The sequence below is a fragment of the Neolamprologus multifasciatus genome, unplaced genomic scaffold (assembly GCF_963576455.1).
Source record: "Neolamprologus multifasciatus unplaced genomic scaffold, fNeoMul1.2 chr13_unloc_2, whole genome shotgun sequence".
Lineage (NCBI taxonomy): Eukaryota > Metazoa > Chordata > Actinopteri > Cichliformes > Cichlidae > Neolamprologus > Neolamprologus multifasciatus.
In genome coordinates this window covers 88,946-100,165 of record NW_028181975.1, presented here as the reverse complement: position 1 = coordinate 100,165, position 11,220 = coordinate 88,946, and the positions used below count along the sequence as shown (strand labels likewise).

The window sequence follows — 11,220 nt, the reverse complement described above, 5'->3', positions numbered from 1 at the left end:
TGCAATAGATGTAGGCTGCCGGGGGATTCCCATGATGCATTGAGTTTTCCTTTCCAGTCACCTTTCTCACTCACTATGTATTAACAGACCTCTCTGTATTGAATCGTATCTGTTATTAATCTCTGTCTCTCTTCCACAGCATGTCTTTATCCTGTCTTCCTTCTCTCACCCCAACCGGTCGCAGCAGATGGCCGCCCCTCCCTGAGCCTGGTTCTGCCGGAGGTTTCTTCCTGTTAAAAGGGAGTTTTTCCTTCCCACTGTCGCCAAAGTGCTTGCTCATAGGGGGTCATATGATTGTTGGGCTTTTCTCTGTATCTATGAAGCGCCTTGAGGCGACATTTGTTGTGATTTGGCGCTATATAAATAAAATTGAATTGAATTGAATTGGGTTGCGGGGCAGTAGCCTAAGCAGAGAAGCCCAGAACTGGGATGGCTGTCGCTCAGGCGGTAGAGCAGGTCATCTACTGATTGGAAGGTTGGTGGTTTGATTCCTGGCTTCCCCTAGTCTGCATGCCAAATGTCCTTGGGCAACATACAAACTGCTCTCCGATGCATCCATTGGCAACAGTGGTAAGGAAAAACTCCACACACACATTCATACTCCAAAGTGCTTGCTCATAGGGGGTCATATGATTATTGGGTTTTTCTCTGTATCTATTATTATAGGATATACTGTACAATATAAAGCACCTTGAGGTGACTTTTGTTGTGATTTGACGCCATATAAATAAATTTGAATTGAATTGTGTGAATGTTAGTTAGAAAGCACAAAGGAAATGTGTTTGTGCGAACGGGTGTGAATGGGTGAATGCACAAGTTGTGTAAAGCGCTTTGAGTGCTCAGAAGAGTAGAAAAGCACTGTTAAGAACCAGTCCATTTACTGCCATCTCCTCCAGCTTGACCAGGGGAACACCAAGGCGTTCCCAGGCCAGCCAAGAGATATAATCCCTCCAGTGGTCTTGGTCTCTCCCAGGGCCCCCTCCTGGTGGGACGTGCCCGGTAACCTCACCTAGGAGCCAAGGATTTAGTCCCTACCACATCTCATACCCATAGGTGAGGGTAGGGACGTAGATCGACCGGTAAATTGAAAGCTTTGCTTTTACACTCAGCTCTCTCTTCACCACGTACAGGCAGCAAGCTGAGGGGATACTAGGATACCCACTACAGCCCGCCTCTCCCCAGGGACAACTCGACTGAGACAGATTCCAAGCCCTCTCCAGGGGACTGGTTCCAGAGCCCAAGCCGTGGGGTTGGTTGGTCTACAGGATGATGGGCCCATGTCACTTTTTCGGACTGTGACCGGACAGGCCCCATGGACTAAGGCCTTGCCGCCAGACGCTCACCCACGGGCACCCTCCCCAGGCCTGGCTCCAGGGCAGGGCCCCAGTGACCCTATCCCGGGCAGGGTGAACTGTTCCCTTGGTGTTCTGCTCATAGGGGTCTTCTGAATCGCTCTTTGTCTGGTGCCTCAAAGTTCAGATTTCTAAACTGAAATTTATGCAAATAAAGACTTTTTTCCATGTTAAATTCACCAATTTCCCTAAAAAATATAACACATTAGAAAAATTTTAATTCAAAGAAATGTTCCTTATCTTCCTCATCATTTTAGGGCTACGCTGACAGACGGGCAGGCAGCATCAACACCAAAGTTTGTGAATCAGATAACTTGTGTAGGATTCTGAAATTGATACCAAAGGTGCAGCTACCTAAAATAGTGTATAAGTCTGAGTCCTGTGACCTTCTCAAGTCAAGGTGATCTCAAGGTCAGAGGTCAGGTTTTCTGTAAAATAAGAACAACCCCAGGTTTCTCTTCAGCACTGTAGCGCGGCTGACATAAAGTCAGAATTCTTTTGAGCCAACCATCCCTTTAACGTTAACTAGTAATGACTTCATGAACTTCTTCACAAATAAAATTTTATCATTAGAGAAAAAATTACCAATAATCATCCTACAGATGTAATATTATCTACAGCTACTCTTAGTACCATTGATGTTAAGTTAGACTCTTTTTCTCCAATTGATCTTTCTGAGTTAACTTCAATAATTACTTCCTCCAAACCATCAACGTGTCTTTTAGACCCCATTCCTACAAAACTGCTCAAAGAAGTCCTGCCATTAATTAATCTTCGATCTTAAATATGATCAACCTATCTCTAATAATCGGCTATGTACCACAGGCCTTCAAGGTGGCTGCAGTTAAACCTTTACTCAAAAAGCCATCTCTAGACCCAGCAGTCTTAGCTAATTATAGGCCAATCTCCAACCTTCCTTTCATATCAAACATCCTTGAAAGAGTAGTTGTCAAACAGCTAACTGATCATCTGCAGAGGAATGGTTTATTTGAAGAGTTTCAGTCAGGTTTCAGAGCTCATCACAGCACAGAAACAGCTTTAGTGAAGGTTCCAATAATCTTCTTATGGCCTCTGACAGTGGACTCATCTCTGTGCTTGTCCTGCTAGACCTCAGTGCAGCGTTCGATACTGTTGACTGATGTAAGACTGCTTTCTTCCATTTGCGCAACATCTCTAAAGTTAGAAATATCCTGTCTCAGAGTGACGCTGAAAAACTAGTTCATGCATTTATTACTTCCAGGCTGGACTACTGCAATTCATTATTATCAGGATGTCCAAAGAACTCGCTGAAAAGCCTTCAGTTAATCCAAAATGCTGCAGCAAGAGTCCTGACAGGGACTAGAAAGAGAGAACATATTTCTCCTGTTTTGGCTTCCCTTCATTGGCTTCCTGTTAAATCCAGAATTGAATTCAAAATCCTGCTCCTCACATACAAGGTCTTAAATAATCAGGCCCCATCTTATCTTAATGACCTTGTAGTACCATATCACCCTATTAGAGCACTTCACTCTCGCTCTGCAGGCCTACTTGTTGTTCCTAGAGTATTTAAAAGTAGAATGGGAGGGAGAGCATTCAGTTTTCAGGCCCCTCTTCTGTGGAACCAGCTTCCAGTTTGGATTCGGGAGACTGACACTATCTCTACTTTCAAGATTAGGCTTCAAACTTTCCTTTTTGCTAAAGCATATAGTTAGGGCTGGACCAGGTGACCCTGAATCCTCTCTTAGTTATGCTGCAATAGATGTAGGCTGCCGGGGGATTCCCATGATGCATTGAGTTTTTCCTTTCCAGTCACCTTTCTCACTCACTATGTGTTAATAGACCTCTCTGCATTGAATCATATGTTATTAACCTCTGCCTCTCTTCCACAGCATGTCTTTATCCTGTCTTCCTTCTCTCACCCCAACCGGTCGCAGCAGATGGCCCCGCCCCTCCCTGAGCCTGGTTCTGCCGGAGGTTTCTTCCTGTTAAAAGGGAGTTTTTCCTTCCCACTGTCGCCAAAGTGCTTGCTCATAGGGGGTCATATGATTGTTGGGTTTTTCTCTGTATTTACTGTACAATATAAAGCACCTTGAGGCGACTTTTGTTGTGATTTGGCGCTACATAAATAAAATTGAATTGAATTGAATCATAAGTCTTGGGAATGCGGTAATTTGAGAACAAGGCGTGGTGAATTTAGAAATTTATACGATTTGATTATCTACAAGGAGGACTAGCTCTGGTGGTCATCAATATTTTTTTATTGTTATACTTTTTAAACAGTTTGATCTTAATCCTCTTTAATCAGATGGAAATAGTCCCAACAACTGCTGCTGAAAGTTGTACCAAGAAGAATTAAAGCAAAACTCATGGAGTCATATGGACTGCTCAACGATTGTTTTAGTGTTCTTTTGTGGTCATAATATTTTGTGACATATATATTTTTTAACTTTTGGGCGAGGGGGTTGTAGAAGTTGGTTTTGTTAACAGTGTCATGCTTTGAGCTGCATCTCTGGGCTAAACCACAGCTTCATTTCCTGTCAATGTAACCGAATGGAAAGTCCTGTCAGAGGCATTTTCAGCAATTTTTGAAACCACATCCACCCTCCCTCTTTCACACCAATGACACCCTATGTACCTTAAAAAAAAAGTATTGATCTTGATAAATGTAACAGCACACCACCTAATATTTAGAAGCCCTTGCTTGCGTCTGAAGAGCAGCTGTTGTCTTTATCGTCATCATCATCATCAACTCCTGAGGAATCAGAATGAAAACCACTCACATCCTTTTGCTGTGCATCCTTGGAGCTGCTTTGTTGTCTGCAGTTAACTGCAACAGTAAGATTACCTTAAATGTCATCATTAAAAGAGAGGTTTTGTTTTTTGAGTAAGTCTAATGAAATGTCTTTTTCCTCAGATGCAAATGGTCCCGACAACTGCTGTTTCAAGCTGTACCCGAGAAGAATTCAAGCAGACCTCATCAAGTCGTATCGATTGACTGATCACCGATGCCCAAAGTCTGCCGTCATGTAAGTGACGAAAACTGGGTTTATTTTAATTTTATAATGTTTAACACAAATACTGAAATTACTGTAATGAAAAATATGCAGTATGATCATTGTAACTGGAGAGTTTCTGGACAATTAAAAATTGTCATTTTACACATGATGCTCAGGACATAGTATAAGTTTGATACTTTTTATTTGAACTTGTATTTGTTCTCCTACTATTGTCTTTTAATTTTATCCTGTAAATGTTCAAGAAAAATGCACAAACTTGTTTTCATAATTTGATCAATTTTACATGGATTGTTTGAAATACACATTTAAGTGTTTATATTATGACATTTTGTCTACTGGTCATTTAAAAAAGTAAGTACATATTCGGGCATTCAAAACCACTGAACGGCTACCCTGAGGTACTCCTGAGCAAGGTAACGTCTCTTCACACTGCTCCCTGGACGAATGATTGGTGGCTGCCCATGCTTCACTAGAGTGAATGGGTTAAATGCAGAGTAATTTCCCTACGGGGAAAAATAAAGTATACATTATTATTATATATTGTTGTTGTTGTTGTTGTTGTTGTTGTTGTTTTTACAACATATTTACTGAGAGAATTTTGAAGCTTATTTAAAATTCAGATTTCAGAATTTCCCCTCTTTGTTTCAGCTTCATTACCAAAAAGTCTCGTTCAGTATGTGTGGATGCGTCTGCCTCCTGGACCCAACGCATCATAAAAAGACTGAACCAGAGCTCTTTCTGAACCAGCTGCCTGCTCATCCTTACACATTGTTCTGCTTTATCAGATAATATCATATAAAATGCATGCAAACTTGATTTTTATAATGATAGTTGGTCCAAATTTTATCCTCCAAGCAATTATAAGCCTGAAATAATCCACTGAACAGTCACGCCCTTTGATTGTGTAATGTCTCGTGGATGCTTTGTGTTATATATATTATGCTCCAAAATAAACAACTCACAAATACAACAAAGAGTCTGAAACTTTGTCTCTTCTTCGTTTCTTTGAAGCTTTAAGACTTGTCAAGTCTAATTTTCCTGTGATAGAGTTTAAAATAAGGTTTTCTAAATAAATAACACATTTTATAAAATGTTCTGATGGAATATTTAGCAGTATTATATACAGTGACGAAGGATCGGGGCCTGTGGGGTAGGGAATCCAGTCTGTGACTCACTCAAACCCGCTCAACACTGAAATCCACTCACGTTCATCCAACAGGGTTCATGGGAAACAAGATGAGGTGCAGGAAGATCTTTACAGAGAAATGAAACATTCATTAGAAAAACATGATCAGATTCAAAAAGAGCACCAGGGCTACACTTACTAGGTGATGTTTTTCACCTCGCCTTGGCTTAAGTAGTGGCAGAAGTGTGCAAAGTGCTTTGAGTTCCTGCAGTCTGAACAATCTTGTTCCAGAGTGCATCTATAGTAAAACTGACCTGTCTCATTCTTTCACTTAGAAGTTGATTTTGTGCTTTCCATAGAATCAATTCTGCTGTGTCCCCTGACAGTAGATCTGAGGTGCAAACTCTTGGGAACAAGTCTGCTTTGTCTACAGTTTAGGTTGAAACGGAGATGGTTAGTCTAATCCACTAGTTTGCTTGATTCCTCTTCATACCTGCACCAATTGAAGGATGTTCCTCCTAGAGTGCCAGGACCAATCACAAGTAATGAAAGGCAGGTGAGTAATTGTGACCAGGAGCGGAGGATCAAGGCGGGGAGCAGGAGCCGCCCTGGCGAGGAGCAGAACAACAAAAACACAACACCAGAGAGGACTGGAGGACCATGACAATGGCATCCAGTATCTAAATATAAACAGTTTTTCCTGGTTTACACTGAGCCTTAGCTGACTTGCTTGATCTATATTACCGGGTCTGAACTCTGAGGAGGCCAATCCATGAATCGTGGTGTTTTAATGTGTAATTTTGTATCCAGGTGCACTTATACTGCATTGGCAGTGTGACTGGGATCATTGTGAAAATTGAAGCCACTTGCCAATTAAACACTTTCCACATGGTAATGTATAGATGGAGTTACTCTCAGCTGATTCTTTATTCATTCACTACTGCACTCCTGTAGAGTGCAGTAGTGTTTTAACCAGTCCAGTTTATTGTCAAAGCGTACTCCTGTGAAATGAAATGAAGCCTCAAACCAGGACAGAACCCCCACCATGTTTCACAGATATCTGTAAAAGCACATTATTGTACCTCTCTCCTGACCTGCCTCTGTACATACTGACTTAATTTAAATAAAACATTTCCAATTTGCATTCTCCATGAAGCCTTTTGATACCGATACTCTAGCTCTTGTGTAATTTGTCATACCTCAGCTTTCTCCTACTTCCTTTTCTTAAGAATGGCTTCTTGATTGCTTCACATCCACTGAGATTATTTCTGAAGATGCAGTAGATGAATCGAAGGTGCAGATGCAGCACTCAGATCTTCTGTATCAAGTTTTTTTTTTTTATGCTTTTCGATTTTTGTTTTGTTCTTGTCCATTTTCATTCATTTTTTTTTCAGAACACAATACTCATCATATCAAGAAATGCTAAGCTTTGACTAGTAGCTCCTCAGGAATCAGTGGGCATAAAATGCAGATTTTTTTTCCCTGTCAAATTGTGTTGCCCTTTGCATTTGTTGTAGTTAAAATTAAGTAATTAAAGTAAGTAATTAAAATAATAAGAACAAACGTTTGTTTTGTGACAGGCTTCTAATAACAAAGATGCAATTTAAAATAGTTTATTTGCTAAGTTGTCTGTTATTTGTACACAAAAGTGGTTCATCTCTTGAGAAAGCCTGGAGAACTGAACCTCAAGACCACTTTAAAAATAACAAGAGCACTCAGAATGCACAACTGCCCTCGAAGGGCAAGAGCTACACAAACATTTGATATTTTAAAAAATGCCTGACCTTTGACCTATATCTGTATGTAAAGGTTCTCAGGTCATCGTAGTCTAAGGAGCTTGGAAAGAAAAGCATCTGGACTTCTGTAAGTTTCCTTGAAGATGTTTCACCCTCATCCAAGAAGCTTCTTCAGTTCTAGGGTCAAATGGTGGACAGTCCCAGATTTAAGCCCTGTGGGAGTATCCCCCGAGAGGGAAAATCAACCCCTAATGATCCTCTACCTAATCACACGAGCCAAGGTGTGAAAACGGGTGTAGCTTACAATCAGCCAAGGTTTCAGTTAAGCTTCTCATGACACCTAGCCCCACCCTATCATGGGATTTCCTGAGGTCAGATGGCCCAGGATGTGAGTGAGCCACTCACAGCTAGACGAATCGAGGGTGCAGATGCAGCACTCAGATCTTCTTTACCAAGTTTTTACTGGATTTTTTTCTATTTCTTAAGGACAACACTTTCAGATTCTGTTTATCTTCTGTAGACTTTTTCTTTTATGCTTGCCGTTTTTTCTTTTGTTGGGGGGGGGGGGGCCAAATCCATATCAGGAAATGCAAAGATTTGACAAAAAGCTCCTTGGGAATCAGTGGGCATCAGGTGACTTAACAAACATGAAAACATTTTTCTGAAAATGGAAGGTACAATGACTGGACTGAAATAAATGAAAAAAGTGAAAGCAAAACTTAAAAAAAAAAAAAAGCCTGGAGAACTGAAGCTCAGGACCACTTTAAAATTAACAAGTGCACTCAGAAAGCACAACAATATGGTTCTTGATATATTTTTATATTTTTCCAAGATCAACGTTGGGTTCTAACAATGACGGTCAAGGTCAGTGCTTAGTCATCCTAGTTACACATTTCCCACAAGGCAAACTATTTTGTTGTTGTGAAGTCTGAAGTTGATCCATAAACAATTGTGGGTAATACAAAGGTTTTAATGATTAGCACATGTGCTGTGAGCTTGACCTTGACACTACACTTGTACAACAGCTAAAGAGTTGTTCTGTGCTAAATGTGTTATTCATGATGCAACATCATGTGACAATAAGACTAACACACACTTCTGTGTAACAATGACTGGCTTTTGGCAGTGTGGAAGTGAAAAAACACTGCCATCATCAGGCCAAACTTGAAATTTCATAATTACTCTCTACAAATTTACTCTGCAAATTGTTATTGTAGCTTTGTGATGGCAACTGTCCACTGCAGCTATCCTGTTCTTGCTGGGTTATGGTCACTCCCACCATGGCTGAATATGTTGTTAAGAAAATGGATATTAATACTTTTTTATATACAATATGGATTCTTTATTTCCTTGAAAGTAGAGCAGGTCATCAAATATTCAAAGTCAAATGTATTTCTATAGCACATGTAAAAATAACAGCTGTTGACCAAAAGTGCTGACCAAAGTTCGTGTGATAGATAAGGAACTCTATGAATGTTTCTTAATCACTTTAAGTGCTTTATAATACGTTTAGAAAATACTAAATAAATAATAATCAGAAATCTTCAAAAGTCCTACCATATGCCATCTGCTTGCAAACTATCAGTGGTTAGTGCAAAAAAAAAAATTCACATATGAACGTTCCACAGAGAAAGAGTCCATTATGATTTTTTCAACCCCTTTTTCGACTTTTACTGTCATCTATATTAATATGTGATCACAATTCATTTATAGCTTTATTGTTTTACTGTTAATGTAGATGTTTTCATTTAAAAATGTCCTAAATAAATAATCTCAACTGGAGATCTGGTTTCTAAACGGGACTGTAGCTGTCGTAACATCTTCGTACCAAGAGGTGGCAGTGCGACCGTGGTTTGGCCTGACGATAGCAGTCAGAGGCCAGACTCAAATCTTCCAGGAAGGCTTTCTAGAAGCGTTAGCACCGTGTTTACCGGAACTCCAACGAAAACAAAGGCCAAAGTTTGTCATACTGGGAAACTTTTGAGGGTATTAATGAGCAACATCCGGGCTTCATATTGTTTTCAGTTTCATTCCATTCTCATTTTACATATACATCTATTATTTTGTGAGTTAAATGATCATCACGTCTCGTTACATGATTTTGTAAGAACTTTATTTAAATGTAATGAGAGAGCAGAGGATCATCACACTTTTTTCATATAAGATACAATAAGTGAAAAAAAACTATCACCTGTGATAAAAGGCATCGCATTATGGAGGGGGAAGCATGGATATAAACAATATCAAACACTCATTTGATCTAAATGAGTGTTCAGGCAGCTTGAGAACAGTGAACTCGCTGTGATGTTCAAGAATTGAGTGTATTTGTATACAAGTGCAGCTCTGGTTAATTGCACTGATGGTACATTTTGTGCTCTGGAGACCAGACACTCTGAAGATCATGGGCTGTTGGTTCTTTGTGGTTAAATGAGAAATTGCTCAATCAGAAACCCACAAACACCCGCAGAGAGAGTGAAGTTATTTTAAATATCTGAGGGCTGCTGATGTATCCTACAGCATGTCTTTATCGCACACCATCTGTTGCTGTGCTCACAGTGGCAGGTGCATGTGCAGGTGCAGCACACAGAAACATGCAGTGGACTTGTCAAAAACCTGTCCATTATGCTAGCAGTGTCCAAGTGTTCTTTTTGTTTTCTTTTCATACCTTCAATGGCTCAGCGCCCCCCGTCCACACTTTGGGAACCCCTGCCTTAAGGAACAGCAACTACTTCTCCTGCAGTGGAGCTGAAGGTTCCAGGAGTCACCATACTGTCAGAGATAGTTTCTCACAGCAGCTCCTGATGTTAGGGTGACACAACAACCAAATGCTCCTTACCAAGCAGAATGTCTTCCTGGTAACAGTGAGTTAGTGTGATGCTGCTTTTATTATTTGTATCTTAAAATGTGGATGAGCAACTTGCCAAACATTTGTACCAGCACTAATCTGTCATTGTACATTGTAGGAGGGCCTATAGTGTTTTGAGAGGTTTTGTGTTCCTGGAAAGAAGTTTAAAGGAAACTTAAAGTGTTACTTGTTACTTGGGGGTGTTTGTAAGTCCATACAGTTAAACAGTGCTGTTTAAAATGCAGTGTTAAAATAATAATAATTTATTAAAGGAAATAAAACACTAGCCAAAGCTAACTGAATCTTTGTGCATAATTAATTTGCACATCTCCTTGTTAAATTGTGTAGTTAAGTAATTATTTAATTAACTGAAAAGTTTCAGATTTCATTTATAGAAATATGTTTTTTGGGTGTTTCTTGCATTATTTTCTTTGTATACAGCTAAATAGTTTTGTCCTGTATTTCAACGCTTAGAAGACCTGGATGATGAGCAACTACGTCTCCTGTAGTGAAGCTCCCAAGAGTCAACACACCATCAAAGAAGGTTTCTCACAGACGCTCTGCACATCCTTGTGATAGAGTGAAACGACAACTGAACTCTCCTTATCAAAGTTATCGACATAAGAGATCTAGTAAGGGCGCTGCTTTCACCATACGGTTGAACATTTGTGAATTCTTTTGTACCAGCACTAATCAATCATTGTACATTGCTCAGAATCCTCACATCATTAATATTTTCATTACTTTGGTGCCTAAATCAAATAAAAGGTCATGTGGCATAACCTCTGTCTGATCTGGAAGTGATCAATAAATGAACAAACTTGTTTGTTTATATATTCTGATCAGTTTTAACGTGTTTGATTACTTTGCTTTCATCATATGTTACACACACTACTGGAAGGTAGTCGTTTGAAAAAATAAAGTACATATTTATTGAGATAGAATTTTGAAGCTGGCTTTTTCAAAGTTCACATTTCTGAATTTAAAATTGTGTAAATTAAGACATATTTTCCATGTTAAATTCCCCAACATCCCTATAAAATATTGCACTTTAGAAAAATTTTAATACAAAGAAATGTTCCTAATCTTCCTCATCATTTTGGTGCTCCCCTGCCAGACAGGTAGGCAGCAACAGCAGCCAAGTTTTTGAATGTGATAACTTGTG

The 11,220-nt window shown here is 39.7% G+C and overlaps 1 protein-coding gene across 1 annotated transcript; it reads left to right on the top strand.

Moving 5' to 3' along the window:
* Positions 1-3,997: 3,997 nt before the first annotated feature.
* LOC146490417 (eotaxin-like) lies at positions 3,998-5,310 on the top strand. Its single transcript, XM_085153235.1, has 3 exons — positions 3,998-4,166; positions 4,246-4,357; positions 4,997-5,310. Exons 1-3 carry the CDS (start codon positions 4,097-4,099, stop codon positions 5,088-5,090), a joined length of 276 nt encoding a protein of 91 aa, XP_085009361.1. The 5' UTR covers positions 3,998-4,096; the 3' UTR covers positions 5,091-5,310.
* Positions 5,311-11,220: the final 5,910 nt, after the last annotated feature.